The 26,686-nt window shown below is 36.5% G+C and overlaps 1 protein-coding gene across 1 annotated transcript in view; it reads left to right on the top strand.

Annotated features, from left to right (window-relative positions):
* The window catches only part of TRHDE (thyrotropin releasing hormone degrading enzyme), a 213,011-nt gene that overhangs the window by 73,439 nt on the left and 112,886 nt on the right, over nt 1-26,686 (top strand). Inside the window, exons 4-5 of the mRNA XM_052668324.1 lie at nt 12,351-12,505; nt 18,052-18,165. Of these exons, the coding sequence (XP_052524284.1) occupies nt 12,351-12,505; nt 18,052-18,165 (269 nt within the window). The remainder of the gene's footprint in view (nt 1-12,350; nt 12,506-18,051; nt 18,166-26,686) is intronic.

The following is a 26,686-nucleotide window of genomic DNA, read 5'->3' as shown; positions in this document are numbered from 1 at the left end:
TGTATATGGTCTCACTTAGCAGTCAGTAATGAGCTGCATACATTTTGTTCTTTTTAGATCTTTGCATAATATGGAGATAGATGCAGAATGTTGGTTCCACTGAAAATCATATTATAACCTGAATAATGCATGTGAATTAGGAAATGAAGGATGTAATGTTTTTATCCCTTCATTGAAGTGGCTGATCTAAAAAGCTACTTACTAGCCAGTTTAATACGGAAAATAATTTTTAGTCTAACAAACAGGTATTTTGCATATCTCTGGAAGTAAACAAGTAAGTTTAAGAAGTATGGACGGATTGTGTCTTGAAAATTTGAGAAGTAGAAGAAGTTGAGATAAAGCATTGTCCTTTTGAGTCCCAGGAACATTTCAAATATAAAATTAGCTAAAAGCCTGTTGCCATTCAACCGAAAGATGTAGAGGAATGTGAAGATCTGAGAGTGATGATGGGAGGAGTGCACCTGAAAGCAGTCTTCGAGTTTGTCTCTTGCAGATGAGTTTTCAGACCAGGACTTCTGAATCATTTTTCAATGCAAGTAAAAACATGAAACAAAAGAAATACACAAGGACTGAAACCATGATTGCCTGCTCATTGAGGACAGATGAGAATATGGATTACTGTAAATACATTAAGTATAGATTTTTTTCTTTTATCTGGTGGTAATTTTCATAGAATCACCAAGTTTGGAAAAGACCTGTAAGATCATCCAGTCCAACCGTCCACCTGTCTGCAATATTTCCTACTAAACCATGTCCCTCAGTACAACATCTAAATGTTGAACATCTCCAGGGACAATGACTCCACTGCCTCCCTGTGCAGCCCATTCCGGTGCCTGACCACTATCTTGGAGAGCAACACTTCCTAATGTCCAACGTGAATCTCCCCTGACACAACTTGAGGCCTTTCCCTCTAGTCCTATTACTATTTACGTGTGTGAAGAGGTTGACTTCCACCTCACCACAACCTCCTTTCAGGTAGTTGTAGGGAGGAATAAAGTCACCCCTTAGCCTTCTCTTCTCCAGACTGAACAGTCTCAGCTCCCTCAGCCACTCCTCATAAGACCCGTGCTCCAGACTCCCCACCAGCTTTGTTGCCCTTCTCTTAACATATTCCAGGACCTCAATGTCTTTCTTGTAGTGAGGGGCCCAAAACTGAACACAGTACTTGAGATGTGGCATCATTACAGCTGAGTAAAGAGAGATGATCACTTTCCTGCTCCTGCTGGCAACACTATTTCTGATACAAGTTAGGATGCCTTCGACCTTCTTGGCGACCTGGGGCATGCTGCTGGCTCATGTTCAGCCAACCATCAACTAATACCCCCAGGTCGGTTTCTTCTACACAGTCTTTCAGCCACTCTGCCCCAAGCCTGTAGCATTGCCCAGGGTTGACGTGACCAAAGTGCAGGACCTGCCGCTTGGTCTTGTTGAACTTCATCCCAGTGGCCTCAGTCCAGCAATCCAGCCTGTCCACATCCTTCTGTAGGGCCTCGCTACCCCCAGGCTGATCGATGCTTCCTGCCAACTTGGTGTCATTTGCAAACTTAACTGAGGGTGCACTCAATGCCCTCATCCGGATCATCAATAATGGTATTGAAAATAACAGACCTGAACCTGTCTTGTTACAGTGCTGTCTGTTTTGAAAATTACTGAAAAATTTTACCTGCTTTTGATCTTAATTTGGCTTAAATGTGATTTAATGGAACTAACAAGGTGTATTTTATGCTGAGGTGTAACAATTCCATACCCTAGGGCATTTAGGTATCAAAGAAATACCCAGGGAATGATAGTTGGTGTTGCTGTCATGATTACTTTTGTCAACAGCATATACTCATTTCATCCACAAAGTGATTTAACCTATAATTTTTCCAGTGTTTCTTTCCTCACACTTGTCGCTGACAGTCCTGATTGTCACTATGTGTGCAATTCCTATGTTCTCTGACCTCTGCATGATTTTCTTTCTTGGATTTCTTTTCTGGTGGGATATTGGGTTATCAGTCTTATTCGCAGTGTCAGAAATCTCTCATCTCTGTATACTTAATTCAGAGATTCCTGTTGATAGCAGACTCAACTTTTCTTTATTTCTGTGTCCTTGTTCCAAGTTCTGCTACAGCCTCTTCTGTTCTCAGCTGTTATTAGCTCCTTGCCACACTTCATTAGTATGCTTAAGTTTGCATTAGTCACCAACTTCTCTACGGTATATTTTCTTCTAGAACTTCGGATTAAAATGAGCTCCTTCTAGAGTTTAGTTTTTATGTGGATTGCAGCATCCTTCCATTTTTTGTATTGGATTTTCACATTTGGGTTCTACTGTGAGATAACTGAAACATGTGAAACATGTCACGTATATCTGAAACCACAACTACCTCAACTACCTTTCTGTTCAACTGTTGATTCCAGGTACGGAATGAGGCACCATTTAAATCTCTTACCACTGTTTTCATTCTTAGATTTTCAGGCCCAATGGGTAGTTCAGGTGCTTTTCCATTCTGTTTATTTCTTTGCCTTTGTTGCATCAGAGAAGTTCAGGCTCTAGCCCTTCAAGAGCTGTGAGGTATCCCGAATAACTGCGTGGAGAATGTTCTTTTTTCTGTTAGACTCTTGCACTCCTGCTTTTTAATGTGATTTTGCATATGTGACGGGTAACGGTGTGCATAGCATCTCGCTGGTAGCCTGTGTTCATGCTGATCTGCAAGGGAATGGATGAGTAAATGCATTCAGGATATCTAAATTCATTGAGAAATTTAGCTTCGACTTTCATAGTTTGTCCCTGCTGGCTCACTGGAGCGTCCCTGTGAACAACTTGTAAGGATCACAGAATTGAAGGGGTTGGAAGGGACCTCCAGAAATCGAGTCCGACCCCCCTGCCAAAGCAGGTTCCCAAGGTCTCACATGTAGGTGTCCAGGCAGATCTTTAATATCTCCAGAGAAGGAGACTCCACACCCTGCCTGGGCAGCCTGTTCCAGTGCTCCGTCACCTCACTGTAAAGAAGTTCTTGCGCACATTGGTGCAGAACTTCCTATGCTGCAGTTTCCAGCCGTTTCCCCTTGTCCTGTCTCCACACACTGCTGAAAACATTCTGGCCTTGCCACTCTGCCCCCCACACCTTAGATATTTATAGACCTGGATCAGGTCCCCTCTCAGTCTTCTTTTCTCAAGGCTGAACAGACCCAGTTCACTCAGCCTTTCCTCATAGGAGAGATGCTCCAGGCCCTTCACCATCTTTGTGGCCCTCCCCTGGACTCTTTCCAAGAGATCCCTGTCTTTTTTGTACTGGGGAGCCCAGAACTGGACGCAGTGCTCCAGGATGAGGCCTCACCAGGGCAGAGTAGAGGGGGAGGATCACCTCCTTCGACCTGCTGGACACGCTCTTTTTAATGCACCCCAGGATGCCATTGGCCCTCTTGGCCACAAGGGCACACTGCTGGCTCATGGCCAACCTGTCATCCACCAGGACACCCAGGTCCCTCTCTGCAGAGCTCCCCTCCAGCAGCTCATCCCCCAACCTGTACCGGTGCATGCAATTATTCTTCCCCAGATGCAAGGCTCTACACTTGCTTTTGTTAAACCTCATCTGGTTTCTTTCTGCCCAGCTCTCCAGCCTGTCCAGGTCTCGCTGAATGGCAGCACAGCCTTCAGGTATGTCAGGATGAGTATCAACTCTACTCCAAGACTTAATGGAAGTTATTACATCCTCAGGCACAAGAAAGAAGGGAATGGTGTGGATTTGCATGGGAACAGAATGATTATGTCCTCTGTTACTGGTATTTCTTTAGTCTTCCGAATAATGTTTTTGTGTGATATGTCACAGAAAGTTATTCTTGTATTAAACCTGTGATTAGGGTAGATACGTGCTCGCTTTAATAAGAAAAGTTTTCTAATAAAATGTTTAAAACTTTAACTATTCAGCAAGAGTAGAGCATGAGTAGCTCATACTGTGAAAATCTCTCCTGATGATCTATTGTTTGAAGAATTTATGTAGAAATATAAGGCAAATTTTATTTTAGAGCTTACTGTAAGCAACAAGATCAAAATCAGTATCTGAGGAGCTATCCTTGAGATTTTGTCAGTCCATTCTTCCTTCATCTTCTTGAGGAGAGGAGAGGAGAAATGATACACATTATCCACAAAAACATTGCCTTCAGATGTAGTGAATATGATCAGCTACAGTGTAATTTGCTCTCTGAGTGGAATATTGTGATACGTATTGTGAGACAATGGTAATGCAGTACTTCTACTTATCTTCTCCAAATCCCTATTCATACTTTTTTTGTCACTGTTAAAATTTGCACATTGTCTATGAATATAATCTCACTTGAAAGCAAACAGGAGAGGTAAATCTAAGTATACAGTGTATGTTTCTAATAAAATATGTGTCCTTACCATTGTGATGCAAATCAGTTTTATGTCATTTGTGGCAGAAAAAGAAATTATTGTATTGTGTTGTAATTCTCAAGTAATAAGAATTTCTGGAAGTTTTTCTGTGTATTTGCACCTTTGTTTTGCAGTGACAAGAATAAAGCAGAGGCCCTTCGTCATTTTCTTTGCAGCACTATGCATACTGTAAGTGTTCAGTAATCAGCAGTGTGTTGTTTTCAGCTATGGAGTTCTCATGCTCTATTAACTGTGGTGTTAGGAAAATGGCTGTTGGCAATTTTCCATCATGTCAATGCTTTGAGTATTTACGTTAGAAATGGTATTTATGAAGGCAACAGAAGCCACTCTCATCTTTTCCTCTCTCCAAATATTTTGGCATTGAGAATGGGAATGCATTTTCTCTCTTCATATGTGGTATATGTTCTGTATCTGGAACTGTGACTTAGAGAAACAGAACACTGAGTTTGATTCAGTCTGTGTCTTAGTTCTGTGTAACACTTTTTTTTCCTGGTGTGTATGAAAAGAGTTTAGAGTACCCACATCTGCCTGAGAGCTGAGGAAAAAAAGGTTTCTATGACACGCTGTAGTGTTGTTCCTTCCTAGAAATTCTGTGAAAGATGTTTTTTTGTCCCTGTTTGTTATTGTGCAGCAATTCATAATGATCTGTCTAGGTATTATTTAGACGAAAGGCACTGTTCATGTAGAGATCGATACAACCAAGATGATACATAATTCAGCCTCAATGGGCTATTGCATTCATATTTCATTTCAACACTGAACCATTTGATACACTTTGAAATAACAAAGCAATGATCTATAGATTGGGATTATGAAAATTGAAAGCAATTTAATAATATGCATGTCAAATAAAATCAACGGGTTTCCATTCTATTTTCTTAAACTATATACCAGCCATCACCCAGAGTCAAGGCTACATCGCTTGAAAAATAGCAGTTTTCTTTTTATATTTCTGCTTATTCTTCCCTTCTCTCCCACATTATTTTTCTCTCTTGGAGCCTTTGGTATTCTCGTTTTATTAACCATCCTCTATTCACATCAACCACTCTGGAAATCCATCCATTGTTTATGTCACTTAATGTTAAGTAATATTTTGTACAACAGTAAGAAGCAGGAGAAATAACAGCAATAAACTGCTGTGTGTCAGTGATTTCTCCTCAGGGTCTGCAACAAGCCATTTGATTTAACTGAAATAATGGCAAACAGGTTTAGACCTTTGCATTAACTCTGCAGGCTCGCATCCATGTGCACCTGCTAAGTGTCATGCTTGTAGAAGGACATCAGTGCTGTAGCCCTAAAGATAAAATCGGTGCCAGGAAAAGCATTTGGGCAAACAGAAGTGTTACTCAAAAAGTTCCCATGTCACCTGTCATCCAGGTGGTCTGCAGCTTCTGTGTGTTTGAATAATTCATGTACAGATAGTACCAAAATACTCTTTAGTAGTGGTTTAAATAAAAATACAAGTTAAAGAGACAGCTAATTTAGGATACCCAGCTGCTAAGTGCTCAAAGTCAGGTAATACAAGTGATTTAGTTTTCAGGAAACATATTCTTAGTATTTCTTGAAATCAATCTCCTTAACTCATCTCAAAGTATGCATTTGAATCCATTAGTTGTACTTTGTTCTGCAGTTGAAGGTGGAGACTCTCCTATTGGCTTCAGAATTATTTCTTTTAGGCCTGGGATGGTTTTTTTTTTTCTTCCCCTAAAGACCTTTTAAAGGAGTGAAAGTACATATATCAGGAAAACCTGCTTTCTCTGGTACATATTTCTCTGTTATACCAAGAAAACAGTGCAGGAAAGAAAGCTTTTGAGTGGCAAATTTTGGCGCTTCTTATGAAGGCTATTATCAGTTCTTTCTGAGTCACCGATCTGTGTGTTTCCTTACAGTACCTACCATTTGGCATAATGATTTTTAACCCATGCTGCCACTTCTGGTAGCTTTTTCTTTAAAATCATTGAATTTCCTTAAATCATTGGATAGTATTCTGTTTCAGAAAAGCACATTCTACTTACTGTTGATAAAGAAATACCTTTGATTAAGACATCTGAGTGGCATAAATTATAAACTCTTTTAGTAAATAGTTTGTATTTTTGTTCAACAGCATTCATTTGCACAAGACCTTTAGGGAGATTTAATAAATATTGATTGCATTATGCAGCATTGTGAAAGGGCAAAAACATACTTGAGATTTTCATTTGTCAAGATTAAAATTACCTGATACTAGACAAACTTTCCCTTAATTAGTCAAAGTCACTACCAAAAAATGAAGTCCCTAATATCAAGAAATCTATATTTGAAATGTTGAAGAAAGCCTCTCTGAAGAAAAGTGTGAAAACAATGTTCTAAGAGGCAGGTGGGTAAATTCAGATTTTTAGTCTAAATTTTGAAATAGATATGAGGATTAGAAAAGAAAAACGTGGAGTTCACACAATGAACAGTTTATCTCTGTATGCTTCCTAATTTTATTAAGGAAATGCGTAAAGATGTTTGTCAGAAAATTAGTTTTTCTCACTGTATGTTCTTGTATAAAGTTGCAGAGTTTTAGGATTCTTACATTCATTTGGGATACTTACCATATCTGATAACAGAAAATTTGTATTTTTTCCCTATATATATTCTTTTTTCCTCAGTAGTTGCTTTTTCTTTCTCCTTGATTACAAGAAATTTAATGCTCTGTGTCCTGCAGGATCTATCCCTTGATTACATTTAATCGAGCAGCTAATACAAGATCACAGTGTATCTACTAGTAAATATCTTCATTCGTGTAGATAACTTTGTGCACACAGTCATACTCATGTATAGTAAGGATGTGTGTTCAAACATTTAAAACAAAGATGGTTAAACATATTGTTATGATAGGTGTGGAGAAGATGAAGAAGTGAAAGAAAATACTTCAAATTCAGGGTACTCTGTGACACTTGCGTCTTGTTTTGCATTTAATCATATTTAATTCTAATTCTGCTCTCATTTAAAGTTAGAATGATGTTCACAATTGGGGAATTCACTACTATAAATGAGTAGAAAAAGAGAAAAAACAGTGTCACATCTTCGAATTACACCAATGCTAAATTAATAGGTAGTCATGTTGAAAGTGGATTCTCTTTGTGACCAAGTTGGGTGATGAATTGCTAATTTCTATTTTGTATGATGATGATACTTGCTAATAATGTTGGACAATTATATTTTGATTTAAGCTCACATAGTTATGATGCCTTAATTGAATGTTTGGAAGTAAAAGGAGCTGCTGAGCTATTTACAGTTCTTGTAACCTGAACTGCTGAAAAATGAGGTTTGCATAGGGCCATATTTCAGAAATATCTGTATGTATTTGAGTAATTTGAATCTGAGTAATTGTACCACTGTCATACATTAATGTGATGTTCCAACGCCTTTTAGTTTGAATGGCTTTTGTGATGATTTTATTTTAGCTGTGGTGATTTTATTCAGTCATGAATTTAGTCTCTGTGAAGGCCAAGAAGTGGAGTTCTATTCCAGTGGTGCACAGACCTCTGCCTGCTGTATCAGGAGATCTCAAGTAACACTTTTATGATGCATGGGGAAGACCTCTGCCTGCTGTATCAGGAAATCTCAAGTAACACTTTTATGATGCATGGGGATATTATTCTCTGCAAGCAATAACAAGTACTTCTATTTCCCCTGCAATATCTACATAATCAAACAGTCACGAGTGCTTTAGAAAGAATTTAATTAAATACTGTGCAGAGTAACTGAATACAGCATGTGCACAAGCTGTTATATATTCAGTAGTTCATATTTTTGCAGTTAGTATAGAATGCTTTTGAGCAATACAATGGGTGAATAATGTTTGTATCAAAATGTTCATAATTACCCCTCCTTTTGTACCTTGCTCCTCAAAAATTATCTTTAAGCCTTAGTCGGTGTCACCTTGAGGACCATTAGAGACCTTCCTCAGTTCTTTTGTGGTGTAGTAGGCAGAGGAAAATGCAAATTCCTCAGATGAGACTTGAACATCAAACATTGTTTCTCTGAAATGAAATATTTTTGCTCCTTGGATAATAGAGCAGATGATTGTCTTGGACCCGAATTGGGGATTTTGTTTAAAGGTGGTAGAAATCTGGGGATCAATCAAGATTGACTTCTGAAGAATTTTGTTTCTGAATTAACAGCAAGACTGGGAATTCTGATTTTAGACATGGACAATGAGAAGAAAAAGAATTTGTCCTGTTGTCGTAACAATTACATTCAGAGTCCAGTTTGTCAGTTGCTGGAGATTAAGGAAGTTGTCTTCTTGGCATTACAGTGCATTAGTTGATGAGTGAAAGGAATATCAAGGCTTGCAGAGCAATGGCATTGCACAGTAAGAAAGTGATTTAGAGTATTTCTCTGCTGTTGTCTGCCTGGAAGGCAGCTGGCCATCAGTCAGACTGGAGGGTTTTACTGGTATGTCAGTGCTACCATCCGTCCATCTAAGCCACCAGACCATTGCCAATGGAACAAATACTGAAACAGTCAGTAATAAGCTAAATAAATACCTTTGTATTTAGGTGGGGGTGAACTCCTTTCCTGAACAACATGAGACCTCAGTTTCCCAGTGCCACAGAGTTATTTCACTTTGTTATTTGCTGACACTAACAAAATGTGTCTGCTATGACTGACAAGAAAGACCAGAAAATTCAAATGAATGCAAAAGAGAGAAAGGAAGCAAAACAATCAGTGCAAGTATGAAATAGTTTTTCTTTTGTGATAGTTTTATTTTGATATCACTTTGCTGATTTGAAAGGAGTTGTTGAAAACTGGGAGTAAATTAGAATCATTCTTTCTATGTTCTTCTGAAGATACTTTTTAAATGAAAGTTTAATCACTGCAGGAAAAGTTACAGCTTTCTTTACACAGCTAAGAATAGGAAAGGTCCCTGTTTAAATTTAATGAATATTTGCCATTAAGTTCAGTGATTTCACCCTGTAGCCTTTGTGTCATCTTTTAATGCTTATCTTTCCTTTGTATAGCAGACGGGAGTTTTTTCATGTTCGTAATAACAAATTGCAGTTATTCTATAAAAGTAGTATGTTTCAAGTTTCAACTGAAGAAGAAAATTAAAGCATGTAAATCTGCATTAACTGGCAGTCTCCTCTTGAACACCATGCTTTGGATTTTTGCTTTGCTCTCCTTAATTAAGTTCTTGTTCTAATGTTTGCCTTTATATGAATATTTGTTATTTATCCTTTGTAGTTCCTCTGCAATTTGGCTATTTTCAAGGTTTGTTTTTTTTTTGTATTTGGAAGTAGCTGCTATGCTCTCTCTGCGCTTCCACTTGAGGTCTGTGTTTTATTTACTACTTGCAAAAAAAATTTTTTTTTTAATCCCCTTTTGGGGAATACTGAAATATATCTGAGTTCTTTATCTACTCCTGATATTTCTGTGGCTTCTTTCTATGAATCCTGAAGTAGAGCTCCTGCTGTCAGGTTGTTCTTCAAGCCAATTCTACCATGTAGATAAGGAAACCAAAATAGGAAAATGTAGGAGATGTGTGTGCTGTAATAGAATTGCTGTCTGTAAGCAAGTAATAATTTCACTTCTTTAAGAGGAGTCAATCCAGAGATCATTCATCCCACTGCCTAAATCTATGTGTGTTGATTAGGAATGAACTGGCTTTGAAACCAGAAGTAATATAGCCAAATGAGAGGAGTACATTAGCCAGGCTAATTAATTAAGAAGCCAGGCTAATTAATTCAACTAGAAAAGAGCACCATGCTGACGTGACAGTATAGCTTCCAAAAGCCTGGCTGATTTGCACTGGCCTTCTTGTAGACTTAGAAGCTGTTTCTAGACTCTTTCAGATATTTTTGCAGTGGAGCAGCACTGCATATTTGTTTATTCCTTATGTCAGTTTACTCTAATTCTATTTCCAGACTGGTCAATTTGAATTTCTTCTCAGCCACTTTCTGTAAGATCTTACTAGCATCTGGATAGCCATTGTAATAGTGTCTTCTTGAACCTCTTGCCACTGAGAGAAATTTCCTGTCACTCATTTTAATATTTTTTTTTAAATAAGATGGAATTCCCATCTTCTTCATACTGTTTTATCTCTTACTGGGTACTAAGCTGAAGTAATTCATCTTTGATTGCATCTGGCACCATTGTTCCAGCCTGTGGAACTGAAACAGGGCTGTCAATAGGTCCATCGTCAGAGCGGCTCCTAGCAATACTATGTACTGAAAGATGCCTTGTTTTGGCAAGGAGATTCTGAAGAGTTTGTGAACTTCTGAACAGCTTGTTAACTTCTCCTTCTACGACTGGGTGACCAAACTGGTAGATGAGGGAAGGGCTGTTGATGTAGACTACCTAGACTTCAGCAAAGCCTTTGACATGGTTCCTCACAGGCTTCTTCTGGAGAAACTGTCTGCCTGTGGACTGGACAGGTCTACCCTTTTTTGGATAGGAACTGGCTAGAGGGCTGTGCCCAGCAGGTAGTGGTGAATGGAGTTAAGTCCATCTGGCAACCCGTGACAAGTGGTGTCCCCCAGGGGTCGGTACTGGGACCCATCTTGTTTAATATCTTTATTGATGACCTAGATGAGGGGATTGAGTGTACCCTCATTAAGTTTGCAAATGTCACCAAGCTGGGAGGTGGTGTCGATCTGTCTGAGGGTAGGGAGGCCCTTCAGAGGGATTTAGACAAGCTGGATCGCTGGGCTGAGGTGAATGGGCTGAGGTTCAACAAGGCCAAGTGTCGGGTCCTGCATTTTGGGCACAACGACCCCATGCAGCATTATAAGCTTGGGGATGAGTGGCTGGATGACTGTGAAGAAGAGAGGGACCTGAGGGTGTTGGTTGATGCTCGGCTGAACATGAGCCAGCAGTGTGCCCAGGTGGCCAAGAGGACCAATGGCGTCTGGCCTGCATTAGAAATATATGGCCTGCAGGAGGAGAGAGGTGATCATCCCTCTGTACTCAGCACTGGTGAGGCTGCATCTTGAGTTCAGTTTTGGGCCCCTCACTACAAGAAAGATGTTGAGGCCCTGGAGCGTGTCCAGAGAAGGGGGGTGAGGGGTCTGGAGCACAGTGCTTATGAGTAGCAGCTGAGGGAGCTCGGATTGTTCATTCTGGAGAAGAGGAGGCTCAGGGGAGACCTCATTGCACTCTATAACTTCCCGAAGGGAGGTTGAGGTGAGGAGGGGTTTGGCCTCTTATCCCAGGCAACAAACAGGACCCGGAGAAATGGCCGCAAATTGTACCAGAGGATGTTTAGGTTAGACATGAGAAAAAACTATTTCTCTTAGAGAGTGGTCAGGCACTGGAATGGCTGCCCAGGGAGGAGGTGGAGTCGCCGTCCATGGCAGGGTTCAAGAGGCGTCTGGATGAGGAGCTTCAAGATATGGGTTAGTGCTTGTGGTAGCAGTGGTAATGAGAAGATGGTCGGACTAGATGATCTTGCAGGTTGTTTCCAAACTTGTGATTCTATGATTCTGTGATGATTCTATGATTCTTTCTAATTGTTATGAAACAAGATTTCTTCATTCTTCCCCTAATGTATATCCTTACATATAGTTTGACTTGAAAGAAGTTCACTTTAATGAAAAGATACACAATACTTTTGTTAAAATCTATGCTACTGCTTTCATTGTGGTGTAGTAAACATGAGAAGTAGCATCAAACTCATCAGTAAATCCACATCAAGATATTTTAAAATAATCTATACTCTACATAGGTAATTTCTTCAATTAAAAATACTAAATACTGTTACATAAATACCATAACTATCATTAACAGGTAGTGATATAAGAACAAAAATTGATATTTTATTAATGTTTCCTAAGTAGAAATGCTGGAGAGCTGAAATTAACAGTCCTGTTTTTATGTTTATGTTATTTAAAATGTTTTTAATGATTGTTTATGGCTTTATCTACAATAGCTCTTCAGTAAAATATCTTTCAAAGGAAGTTAAGTTCATTTTTTTCTTTGTTTTCAGATCTGCTAGCTGTGCCTAAACATCCCTATGCTGCTATGGAGAACTGGGGACTGAGTGTTTTTGTGGAGCAAAGGATACTACTGGATCCAAGCATTTCTTCTATATCATACCTGCTGGATGTCACCATGGTCATTGTACATGAGCTATGTCATCAGGTATTCAAAGTCTTCAGATACATAGTACTTATATCAGAAACCATGCATTCCTTTTCAAAACTGAAAATGAATTTGCACAAAGTTACAGCTTTTATTGTGAGTGTGGTCCAAATAAGAGGAGGATCTATAAGACACATAACTAGAATGCAAAAACAAGAGTCATTATGGGGGTAAAGAAGAAAATCAGTAACAAAGAACTTACTTATCTTCTGTATGATTTTAACATATGTGTTTTGTGTGTTGTTCAGAAGATTATACGCATTGATAATGGTAGAAAAGAATTTATTGCAGAACCATAGCAGATTCATACTGAGTTGCATGTTCATGTCAAAAAATGCTTTGGCTGAAATCAACTTGATAGTCTTACTCATCTCCTCTCACATACACATGCACTTCTCTTTTCCTTTTTTAAGTTTGGTATTAACCCTCTGTTCACTCATGATGGACAATCGAGTCTTTATATGTACAAAAACATTTTTATCAATAAAAAAACTTTGTAATAAATCCATATTACAATTTGTTTCATATTTCTTCCATCTTATCTCCAACTAAACACATTATGACTGTTCAGTAATATTGAGTGGAATGCAAATGTTATTGAAGAAATGTGCTTGAGGGCCAGGAAACCCTTTCTTATACTCATAACAGGCATAATCATAGCCCTCAGGTTAAAATCCAACTGTGTAATCAGCATGGCTTACATCTGTGACTTTACACAGTATTCTTTAAAATGCAATGCATATTCTTAACACTTTCTGCAAATATAAGTACCATATAAAAGGGAGCCTTCATAATAGACTTACGGTAGATGAACCTGGAAATAATAATGCTTGGTTCGTATTCATGTTTCACATTAAATCTGTAGATGAATATTAAATCCTCAGCTAAAACATGACATTTTAATTGAAAGTTATTGCTGTTTTGTTCTCAGTGTGATCATCTTATTTTGTTATATGCTCTTTATTGTGCAGTACAGTAGAGTAGCACACTGTTCAGCTAGAAAAATCATGGTGCCTGAGGATTAAGATGTGGAAAACACATATTAGATCACCAAATCCCAACTCTGGTTAGTATTATGTTCTGCCACATAGTGGTTTTTTTCTAGTGTGGGGTTCAATGTTCCTGAGTACAGGGTTTTTTGCAGTCTCCTTCAGAACCTTTTCTGTAACTCTTTAAATCCAACAATTGATAACTTTTTCTTTGCATTCTGCTCAGGTCTTCCTTTTTCTGAAGTCATTTCATTGCTTCCAGTTATTTTTTTCGCTGCTGAAATAATTTCCTCTCCTTCCAAAGCAGTTTATATGTAATATGTGAGCAATTATAACATCAATAGCTTGCAAAGTTTATTTGTTTGATTCTCATTGGAACTGATTCTCATTGAACCTCTCTGTCAATTTATTATTTTGGGAACTTCAGACAATATCAAAGTTGGAGAAGACTATATGTGAATTTATTTTATGGTAGCTGTGTGCTCTTAAGTAGCCTTAAAAGTGCGAATGAGAAACTTATTTGGTGTCTGTTCTCATTTTACTCCAGGAATGTTCACTTAATCAGAAGTATCTTCATTCTTGTTGCTGCAGTTTCTGTTTTAGTGTTATACATATCAAGGCCTTGCTCGGCTTAGTGGGTGTACTGATACAATAGTTAATACTCTACTTTTTAAGTGCAGAATTGAGTCACATAGAATACAGATCATTGAACTGCAAATAAAATTTAAAGACAGAAGCCCTCCAAAAATACATAATACAAAACACTGATATTGCCAAGACAGTATTGTTTATTCTGTAACCAGAGTTTTCTACTGCAGTTTCCTTAAGGAAACTATAACTCTGGCTCATGTTGGTCAGGAGCATAAATGATAGTGTCTTTTCTCTGTGTTGAACTGCGATCAGATTGGGTCCAAGATCTCTTGCCTCTGCTATTTAATTGTTAATTATTCAATGTATTTTTCATTCTCTTGTTCATAGCCTAGTCTTCTAAACTGTAGTGGTTCAAGAATATCTCTTCACTGATTTTTATACATTGAAAAACAAGGACTAATGAAAATCGCTACTGACATTGCCACAAGTAGATTCTATATCTACAGCTTTACTTTATATTTAATGTAATTTTGAAGATTTCCAATAAGATGAAAGGGAACTGCCTTAAAATCTGTTTGTTTGTTTGTTTGTTTTTCTTTTTGTTATTAAAGAAGAACTGTGTCGTTGTCCTGTTTCATCATATAGTGCTCCTTGATTTTAAAGTCTACTTGAATACATACACAGCATATTTTAGTACAGTATGGAACTGTGCCATATGATGCCTTTGTCCCTTACAGTAACACAGCAAATGATATACCTGCGATTCAAATAAATTGATAAAATTAAGAATTGGGATTGTAAACTAGGTGTGACTGTTCAAGATTGGAATTCCTAAACCAATTGAGCATTTTATATGCATTTGGTCGTGAACTGCAGTTTTTAGAACACAGAGGCATCATTGCAGAATTACAGAGAAATTCTGTGGTCCTCAAAGTACACGTGCAAAGAATTCAAGAGAGAATTTTATGCCTGATTTCTTCACAGGTGACTTTGTAATGCTTGACTAGATTCTTATTTTAGATACAAGTTTTAGGAAGGACGTATTTAATGCAGCTAGCTTTAGTTTCATCATTTTTAGGCTTCTAGTGCTTGATATTACAGCTTGAATGTTTTAGAACACTTCAAGTATTTTAAAAAAAATTAATAAATGGCAGAATGTGGAGTATTTCTGCATTAAAGCTTTCCCTCCGAGCCCCAGAACACAAATGATATATTAGTCAATACACACATATTTATAGCATCTTAAGTTAATAGCTCAAAATAATTACCATAATGTATTAAAATAATTCTGTTAAATTAGCAATCCATTTTATTTGCATATCACAGATCAACCCCACTTACAGCCTTTGAAGAAAAAGTTGTTTGAATTTAATCACCATAATTTTTTGTTAGTTCTCCCCCCTGAGCACAAAACTTGAGTTAAACATGCATGAATGCAGAAGGAAAATTAAAAAACCCTAAGCCACTGTTTTTTTTTTTTTTTTTTTAATAATCTGTAAGAAAAGTGCATGGGAAGGAGTACCTTTTCAGTGTGTCTGTAATGAAGGTAAGTGCCTTTTGCGTCAGGATGAACACAAATAACTGAGGGAAACAAGCAATTTATGTAAGCAATGTATTTCAATTCGTTTTTCTTTCTGAAAATGAAAAAAAAAAATAACATTGTCACTCAGGGCAAATAGCATCCCTCTTCAAACACACAAATAAATAAATACATGAGCAATTACTTAAATGAAATGCTTTACTTAATGTTTCCCTTTCAGACATGTAACACCTATAAAGATAATCGTACAATTCTTCTTGAATATTGGTCTTCATTAATTGCATTCTCTGGGACTGCTTTCTCTAACAGTAATATTCTCTATGATATTCAAGACTAGTTAGGCAAATTCGTGATGGTTTCATACTGATATTATATGCTGTTTTAATTCCTGTTAAATAGTTTTCTTCCTGGATGATTAAATGACAATGAAAACTTTTAATTTTGTCATTACTAAATAAGCACATTAATCTCCTAGAGGAATAAATGAAATATTGATTCTGACAAAAAATATTGGGAATGCAGCAAAATTCATATTTTCCACTTTTCAGCTAAGATGATAAAGCTAGGCTTCTTCTTAAGTCTTTTTTTTTTTTTAAATCTAACTTTAAAGTATTTCACTGTTCTACTTTAACAAATAATTTTACAAATTCTTTTGAGTTGCAAGAATATATATTACAAATTTGAGACGTTTTACTGTTTAAACTTCTTTCTGAGTAGTTGTAGTATACCCTGACTGTTACTGGTTTCTAATCTGTTCAGCAGTCTTGTATTTCAAGACATAAGCACTGCGATGCTGTGTTTAACCTTTTTAGCGTTAGAAATCATTTAGTCAACGTATTCTAGAATAAGTATAATTTTTGTACTACTTTGGTAACATATTACTCTAATTTTTAAAATTGTGCATTATATACACAAAAAGATTTTCAGTAATTCTTTACCTTTTCAGATAAATATTCTTAAGATCGATCTTTATCTCTGTTGATCCTGTAGAGAGTTAATTTAATAACTCTTAGCTATGTTATGTTCAACTATCCAGTAAGTTTGTTTCACTTAGCATGTGAATAAGACTTTTGTCAACCCCATCTTTTACCCTGAAATTCTTCAGTTCATTGACGCTAATGTTCAATTTCGCATTTTGCTTCATTTTTCTTTCAAATCCTATTTACTGAACACTGTGGGGCAATCTGTTAATCTCTGTTTCTGTCATCTGTTCTTTGGAGCTCCTGTGTTCATTTCATGAAGGATCGTAGTCATGGCATTGATCCTCCCCGTGCGCTATTCTCCCTCAACAAAGACGTGCACAGAAGCAAGATCTTTCATTGAGATGCTGGACAAAGCCTTCAGATATGCCAATCATCCTAAAAAGAAACTGCTTACTTGGCCAACCCCATGTTCCTTCATTTTCTTCTCTCACTTGTGTCGGCAGCAGCACCTGTCTGTGTGTGTTGCCTCCCTCTGGAATACTTATTTGCTCCCTTTCTGTTTACTATCAGTTTAAAACTATACGAAAACTCAAAATTATCCCTGTTGATTATTAATGACTCTCTTCTGAGCACATTAAAAATAGGTTTGTTTCCAGGAGCCAAAGTTTGTTTTTTGGCAAAGGATTTTACAGAGACTGTGAAATAACTTTCTGTAATAATGCGTGTGTTTCTGCTCTTGTCACTTATGTTAAGATATTCCCAGGTTGCCCAGAGTCATTACAATCATTTATACGGCGTGATTCGTGAGCAGTAGAATTGATGAAGCCAGATTTCTTGTATTTGTTTGTCCCCATTCCTTTTCTGGCGATAATCCTATCTTTGGCTAAAATCCTTGTGGCGTCTACATGTCCTCTGCCATGATAGGTTTGTGGCTACAACCCAGATCAACTCCCTGTTTTGGGAGTGCTGAGGCTTACTCACAGGGGGGGTTGCATGAAACAGCTTTCCTTAGGAAAGGGGCCAATGAATGTCAGTATTGTTGTAAATCTTAACAGGCAGACCTTACAGAGGAAGAAATGCTGAAATATAGGCCTAGAATAGAGAGAGAGCCTAGAATAGAGAGAGAGCTTATGTTTCCTGTTCTTAAATATTCACACTATACATAGTGAAGTTTCCATGTGTTCCTAGCTCAAATAAGCTGGTTTCACATTTTTCTCTTGTTGTATTGGTTACTTCTTTAAACAGAGGTGAGCATCTTCTTTAGATAAGTAAAGCAATGCTGTGCATACTAGTTCTTTTCTAATATTTTAGTGAAGTAATTTATGTGCATCCTGTAAAAAGGCTTAATTCAATAGTATATGAAAAAAATCTGCTTGTCCTCTGAATGCTATAAGCTACTGCTTTTATTGAAACTTGTGAAGAATCTGCTCTCAAAAACGTGATATATGCAAGCATGATTTTCTAAAAATTGTTTTTTTTTTTTTATTTAAACTTCCTTTGCAGTGGTTTGGTGACCTCGTGACTCCAGTTTGGTGGGAGGATGTGTGGTTGAAAGAGGGTTTTGCTCACTATTTTGAATTTATTGGGACAGACTACCTCTACCCAGGATGGAACATGGTAAGTTTGTTTTATTTCATTTATACTGAAACTCCGCAGCAAGGTTTTTTTCCTGGTATACTCCTGCTTCTGATATAGACGGGGACTGCTGAAAAATAAGAAATGATGCATGAAAGTATCAGATGTTTAATAAAGCAAACTCACAAGGTGTGAAATAATTTGAAAGCATTCCAAAAGTGTAATCTGCAATTTATTACAAAAGAAGTAAGGTCATGTCTATCATAACCCAGTATTAAAATAACTGCTGTCTCTTTGCTGAAAAACATTTTGGATTACAGCTGTTATGATTTAACATGGACCGTCTATGAAAATAGACAGAACATTGAATTTAATCCAGATCAAAAATGTAAAAGAGATGTTTGATTAAAACATACTGTGAACTTGAAAATATTTTCTTAGAGTATTCTGTTCTTTTCTTTCCAAGTTTACCCTTATTGTTGTATGGGTAATCTTGTTTACGTATGCTTCTTGTGCAGTTCAAATTCTTTGTAGCATTTTAATATTTTGTTGTAGGTGTAAGTTTAGATTTATAATTGCAGAAGCAAAATTTATAATTGAAGTAGAAAAACAAATCTTCATCTGAACTGACATCTGTCTTGTATAGGTAAACTTACTTGGTATACGTGGCTTTGGTTGTATTAAAACTCATTCTCTTAATCTTTATGAAAAACACATCCTGAATTACAATGTAATCATTCTAATTATGAATGCAATAGAATCTGGCAGTCTTTTATGATATTAGCATAGTGAAATGCTGTAGATGACAATGTTTATACACTGAATTTTATCTTCAAATCATCTATCATTTGTTCTTCACATAATCAGTTCAACAAATGTGGAATAACTTTGTTTTAGAAGTCATTTGGAATATAGAATGCTTGCTTGAGATTTCTGTGGAATGAATATAATATTCAGTGTTATGCAAATGACATGCCCATCATGTGAACTCCTCATGTCTTAGCAGAATACAGGCAAAACAAATGGATTGAACAAGGTATGAGTGTTAAGCTTGGAAATCAGACACATGCTGCATAAATTAGAATTAGCTGAAGTAGTATGTCTGTGTCTGGAAAAATACTGTTCTGTCAGTTTTTTTTCCCCTATATTAAAAAGAAGGTAGAAATAAACTTTTCATAAACATTCGGTTAATAATAATTAGAAATTCTTAGAAAAAATGGTTATAAGATGAAACACTTGTTGAGTTAAACATTTAAGCATGCTGCATTCTTTTGTAGACTACTGTAGAAATCAATATTTTGACTCTTCAGCCTTATACAGATTGTAAGAAGAGGAAACAAAAGTAACTGGAATTTGGCTTGCTGGATATCGTTGTAATTGATATAAAAGAGCATTTCCTGTTTAGATCATAGAGACATTTATTAAGTTGGACAAACAAAAAATGAGCCTTTATAAAATGAAAAGTTGTTCCAAACAACTTAGATTTTTTTTCAAAAATGAAGGATACAAGCTTCATGGATCAATAGTAAAATCAAGAACTACAAATCTTATTTTCTATAATGTTGGTTAAAGAGGAATATACTGCAACATTCTCGTTGGTGTTTTGTCAGCAGTTATTGTGAAATAAAAATAAAAGATACTGTGATATATGATCATAGAGCTCTTTGCTTCAAGAAAATGGATTGTGCTATGCCGAAATTCTCCTTCTTTCTAAAGAATGGGAAAAGTTAGTTCATTTCTTTGTCTTGCAGTTTCGAAATTTTACTCTTGGAACTTAAATCTTTAAGAAGTCCATGAACTAAAATGTCAAATTGAGTTTGATTTCAGTTTATTAAAGAATATTTATCATATTTTCACTAAAGACTGCAAGTAGATTCCTGGAAAAGGGCTTTTGTTTAGAAACCTGGACAGTATGGGTACATCTGAAACAAATATCTGCAGCTTCCTGTCTAAATTGTAGGAGATTTACTAGCTTTTACTGTTGAAATGACATAAGCTCCTAATATTTTGCTGCTACTTGTCTAGAGATGCTACCCCTTAGTGAAGCTGTGTATTTTTTGCAGCGTGCATTTTATGTGGAATTCATAGATTTGGTATCGTTTTCTTCTCTACATTCCTTAGCTTGCTTAAACATTTCTTCCTCTTCTAATTTTTTTTTTTATCTCATCAGTTTTCCCTCAGTTGTTTTATTAACTCTTCTTTTACCAGAGGATAGATGATTAGATATCAGGATTACTGAAAATGCCACGAAACATGAACTATTACACCTTATTGAGTCTTCCAGAAAGTTTAGTTTCTTGTTGTGCACAAGGCATTTACATAGTTCACTGGGATGTGTAAACTTAATGAGAAAGGAAGTCCAATTTTTAAGAAACTCTATTCATTCTTATGCTATGTTGAAATTTGGATAAACAGCTTCAAGAACAGAATGAGAAGAGTCATTCTGACAGAGGCTTCTGTTATCTGTTGCAGTTAATGTAAGGTTCATCAGAACTCTCCTGAAGAATGGACAAAGTTTTTCTAGTTTCAAAACAGGAAGGTGAGCTTTAATGATCTCACCCTTGGTTTTTTAACGTCCTTTTAAAATTAAAATTGAAGTTAATTCAGGTCAAAGCGAAAGTCTCACTTAGTTCCCTCAGCTAGAACTTAAGGCCCTGCATGTTATTTTTTACTTCTCGAAGGTGAAGCTACCTTTGATTTTCTAAGAGATATATCGCGACTGGCTACTCATTAGACATTTACAATAGTCTTCCCGTTTCAGGCTTTTACCTTGCCTGCACCCCAAATTAAGTGTTTTGTGCTGCAAGCAGTTTTCCCCAAAGATCAGAGAATATTGCTTAATGATGTGTACTCCAATTAACCATATGTATGCAAGTGCCTTGACAGTCGCTGTTTCATGACTTTGAAATTCAGAGATGAGGTTTCTGTATTAGAGCATACCATATAACGTTTTGGTTATCTCTTCATGCCATGAAGAGCAGCAGCAGCTGAATATAATTTCTTGAGGTGTGAGATCCTCTGACTGGTACAATAAAGGAAATCCTCCCTTTGTGAAAATTGTTTCTGCTTTTTTTTTTAAGATCACAGAAAGGAGAAAATTGAAATTAAAAAGTACGTACTGCTAATTTGCTCTTCATAGCCCTGTCATTTCTCATCCAGTTTACTCCTTTCAGAAGTCCAACAGCAACTATATATTCCTTCTTTCTCTCTGCTTGTTTTAGGTGTTATCTTGAACTCCTTTGTATAGGGTTGTGTAAAAGAAGGAGTTCAACACAGACTTTCAGATCCATGAATTTATTGATTGATCTTTCTCCTCCTTATTTACTAGTGGAAGGAACATCATGTTTGTCCTTGAAAGTCTCTGGCACAGGGTTAGGTATTGAGGACTGTGACAGCAGGAATTACTGACATGTAATTTTCCCTTTCATCCATTAATGAGTGTCAAATACTCTAGCAGTCAGTACCTTGTTTGATGCTGAGAAAGCACTTCACAAAGCCTCACTGCCTTCTCCCCCTTTTTTACTAAATGAAAGTTGGCTTTGGTGAAAACTTTATTGGATAAGTCAAGGTGTGGTACATCTGTGATTGCTTTGAATCCCCTGCCTTTTTTGTCAGTTAAAATTCTGGGATAAGATCTCCCACTTTCTTGTGTGCTTACTATTTTTACAGACAAGGAAGGTTGTGTTTGTCAGAGATTTTCTTATTATTCAACAGCTGTGATTAAAATATTTGCAGTAAAATTTTTTGTGTCTTCCTGGAAGGACATCCTTCACCTTTCTTAAAGTGAATTGTACTTTGTTCACACTCTGAGGTTCCATACTCCAGGTGGATCTGTTATTAGTACAGGCAGCTGAAAATAATTATGATGTTACATATCAACATTTCTGTTTTTAAAATGCAAGAAATTATCTGTGCCTGGAAAGTTAATAGAAAGCGGTTTAACTAAACTTCATTACATTAAGTACTTTGAACACTGTGGAACACTCTGCCCAGATCCTTGATTAATCCTAATTTCCTATCCTTCTTATTGACAGGATTGAAGTAATAGAAGTGAATATTGCCATTAAACACATGCTTATCTTTAATGTGCTTTGACTTGCATTGCACTTTATATGCTCTGGCAAGGTGCATTAGTTGGAATTCTTGGTTTTAAATAGTTAAACTCTTAACGTTTAGAGATCAGACAAATGAATATCAACATTTAGATGAAACATTTATTCAAGAGGTTGAGTACAGGTTTGGAGAATGTCAATGCCTCTTCTTTTTTCATGTCATCATAGGCTCATCTTGAGAAAGCAGTTGAAATTGCATTATTATGAAAGCTTTTCAGTCATATGATTTTCATTCTTCTGAGTTCAAGGTTTATATTAATATTTCAGAAAGAAACTTCATTGAACTTGCTGAATTTCACATAATTTTGATTTTTTTTAAAGCAATTTGTCATCAAATTTGAGAAAGAATATTTATGACAACTTTTGACTTCCATATAGGAGGAAGACCAAGGCATGGACTCAATTTAGGGCAACCCTAGTGAAAGAAAGATACACGCTTCAGGAAATATAGGTGGGAAGTTCAGCGGATAAGCAATTAGAAGTATAATGAGAGGCTTCCTTACTGAAAGACTGCTTTTTGTATTTTCATGTGTTGCGAATGTGCTACTCATTAGTTTTAAAATTGTGTGCAACATGCAGTTACTTGAAACATAAACTGATAATTTTTGAAGTTTCTGCAAAACATATTTGGTGCCTTCAAAGCTCAGCTCGCTGAGCCTCATTGCTTTCAGGATGGTAGAATCTAGGCATACAAATGTTAGAGCACCTGAAAAATACTCTAAATAGTAATTGCATTTTCCAGTTGTAGCTGGAAGTTGCCTCAGTGTACCAAACATATCTCAAAGTGACTTTATTTAGACAATATTTACTGCTTCTTAAGGGTGAGAAGATTTTCCTCTACAGTGGATGCATTGGAAGACAAACTTTGTACCTTGTTGCCAAACTTTTAAAAATGTTTTGGGGTCAAATATATGAAGATAATGTAGGTCTGTGTTAATCTCTTATTTTTGTTCAACTCTTATTTCTTTGAAGGCAATTGCATACAAGATAGCAAAGCATATTCTCTGAGTGAAAGACTAAAATTAGTTTTCCTTGAAGCATTTTGGGGAGGTAGAGGATGTTTCCTTTCATAATGTTCACTGTTTTGTAATGTGTCCTTTGTTTCTGTAGGTCCATATTTGGCAAAATGAGTCTGGTATACAACCAAACGAAAGTTACACTTGAAAAACAGAGCGGTGACAGGAAACCGCAGTTGAAGTAGCTGGTGAAATTTCACAAAAACTCGTAGGTGATATATATGCTATTTATGCTACAAATAGTATACTATAAATATATCACCTGTTATATCACCTGGGGGGGTCATGGTTTATCTGGTTTGGCATTTCATTCAAGAGAATATACATTTCAAATTCTCTTTCCTGATATAAGAGAGTTATGGAGGTAGACGTGGGAATCGTGACATTCATAGTTGATAAAAGTAGAATCTGCTGCAGGCCTCCTTCAACAAACTATGCACATAATTGAGGCACACATGCAGAGATATAAATTAAAAAAGTTGTCTGTAATCTTCTCAAAATACAGTTGGGAGGAGAAAGAGAGAAAAATGCTGTATTCATTTGCGAGTACTCAGGAGACGTCCCACACTATGACAATGTAGTATTTTTAAATATATAGACAGGAAGGACTTTATTTTGGCTCCCATTGGATTTTTCCTTTCCTTAAGGTATTTTTATTTTTTTGAACCTGTGGTTTCCTCACAGATTATATTCCCTTGCAGTTTGTTAAGTTTCACCTGAAAATGTACTGTGTTTGAACTGCAACTTCCTGGTATTGTGTATACTAGAATTCTTTGATTGCTTTCAAAATCTGCCCCTATTTCTTTTTCCCTGGGGTGTGCTTTCCCTATAAACTGAAGTACCACATATTGCAAATGCTGATTTTTGTCAGGCATGAGAGATCACTCATCTCCTTTGTATTGCTGATGGCTAGTAAAATTTGGATAAGATATTTCCAGCAGGTTTGTCAGGGAAATCATTTGCAGTTTGCTCACCAATATTAAGCTTTATTCATGTAGATTTCTCAGTCCATGAACCATTTGAATAGCAGCCCCAGAAGAAAGTAGTACCTTTAATATTGAGGCCTTTGATCTCTTCTGCGTACTAATTATCAGTTTTGGCTTTTATTGTGTTATTCATTTTGTTTCACGCTTGGATTTTTTTTTTCTTTTTTTTTTTTTCTTTCTTTCTTTTTTCTTTTTTTTCTTTTAATTATTTTCCCTGCTACTTCATATTAATTTTTAGAAATCATGTGGCTAAAAAGTATTACGTTGTTGTCATGCTATCTAGCTTGCACATTATGTCTCAATATGGTATCTCAGTCTCTTTCCATTACGTCATTGTTATCCTATTACATTTTTATTGGCTCTTGAAGATAGAGTCTTTTGTGTAAAAAAATGTTATTTCACAAGTTATTCTTTCCATTTAGAGATAGACTACTTGAATGGTGGTCAGCATGTTGGAGGGTAGCTGGTTTCTTATTCCTCGTTCTTATTGCTATGGAATGATTTATAGATCCACATTTAAAAATCTACAGATTTTTTCCATTGTGTGAAAGAATTGCTACAGGTACAGTTTCTGACCCTGTTATCCATATCATTTTCACCCATAGCAGTGAAATTTGAATATTTATATTGTTTAAAAGTTGGCTAAGGAAGGGAAAGCTCAGAGAAGGACTAGGCATTTCAAGATGACCATGTACCAAAAAAGAAAGTCTTACCAGCCAAGAGTACAAATAATTGCTGTGAAGAGACATGTACGTGAATCTACTGACCACTGGTGTTTGGGCAATAATCTGAACATGTAAATGTTCAAAAGATATGCTAACCTGATAAAAATACTTCAGTCTCTTAGTCTGGAACTACAAGAAGGAAAGCAACAGAAAGTAATAGCATATCTTTCTTAATGCTAGAGAGCCTGGCCTTCCAGACTTGACTACTGTCAGATCCAGGGTGGTACTAAGGAGAAGAAAAGAAGAGGATGGATGCCAAGTGGGTAGTAGGAAGATAAGAAATGGAGTAACTTCCTGCTTGCCTTTAAAGAAAGGCATAGGTTTGAGTGGAAGCATTTCTGCCCTTATTTCAGTCTTATTTCAGAGTAGGCTTCTGCTGTCATCATACCAGCTCTTGCTCAGTGCACTGCCTTGTGCTTATATACACCTACTAACAGTTTCCAGGCAAAACCCAGAGACTTATCTGAAGCCTCCTTTTCTTTACAGGTGAATCACAGTCTTTGGCTTTTCTCTTGCAGCTGAACTCCCTTGCAGGAGAGCGATCTCCAACAACATTTTGTAATTGTTTCATGTTAGCTGCAAAGCTGTCACCTACCAGTTTAACAGCTCAGTGGCCTCATTAAATGCATTCCAAAATTGATTTTCTTTTCTCAGCTGTGTGTTTCTTTAGTCCGGTAGATATCATGCTAAATCAGATCAATTCCAGTGTACTACATCAGGTAAAATAACTAGGGAATAAAAGACCCCTCTTCTGTCATTATAAGCAATTTGGTCGCATGTGTTGCCCTTTTCCCCTTAATGTTCAGCTATGACTCTAATAGCTGAAGTGGTTGTTTCTTTAACAAAATAATTAAGGTGGTTTTAGTTTCTTTCTGCAATTCAGTTTTCTATTGTCTCTTCACACTGAATGGCTGCTCTCAACTGGGAAATTCTTCTCTCAGTATCTCCCTAGAGTTCTGCAGATACCAGAGTCTTGTTTTGAAATCTACTCTCAGAGACTGTATTTTGAAGGGAAAAGGTGGGAATACTTTGGAAATTCTTTTGTTTTAAAGAAATCAGCTTTATAGCTCAAAAGCCACCTTAATTCTCTCTAAAATGCATGCAAACGTGTTTGACGACATAATAGATATTCTTGTTGTATGTCAGTGTTATGGTCTGCCATAAATTTTAATGAAAACTTTCCAGATATGGTAACTCAAGTGAACTGTGATGAATTTAAAATGCTCCTTTCCTGCTCGTCAAAGGCTAACATAAGGAAAAAAACAAAACAAAACAAAACATGACACTACAGAAAACCGAAGTATAGCCTTTGTTTTTGAATATTTTTTATATTCTTTATAGCTTCATTTTATGATGTTCATTTTCTTGATTCTGTTTTCTATACTTTAAGTCTTCCCGTATAATTAGCAATATCCTTTTGATATTTGATATTGAGAAAGAGTAAATTTTGAACAGTAACAATCCACTCCCACACCTTTTCATTAGCTGTGATATTCAGACATGAATTTTGGAGGCGGATCTATACCTATGTGTGTTTATACCTGTATGAGTTGCATATCATACTTCTGATGAAATAGATTTTCTGCTACTAATAGAGAACGTGACTGAGATATAACCAAAGCATCTGCAGTCCTTTCTACCTCAGTAGTTTTCCCTTGAGTGGGACTGTCATAATACTTGTTTCCCTATGCTTCTTGTTTTCCCATAAAAGAAGGACAGTTACT

The sequence above is a fragment of the Tympanuchus pallidicinctus genome, unplaced genomic scaffold (assembly GCF_026119805.1).
Source record: "Tympanuchus pallidicinctus isolate F22 unplaced genomic scaffold, pur_lepc_1.0 scaffold8, whole genome shotgun sequence".
NCBI classification, from domain to species: domain Eukaryota; kingdom Metazoa; phylum Chordata; class Aves; order Galliformes; family Phasianidae; genus Tympanuchus; species Tympanuchus pallidicinctus.
Note: the sequence above shows the minus strand (reverse complement) of the source record. Positions and strands in the feature narration are given on the sequence as shown.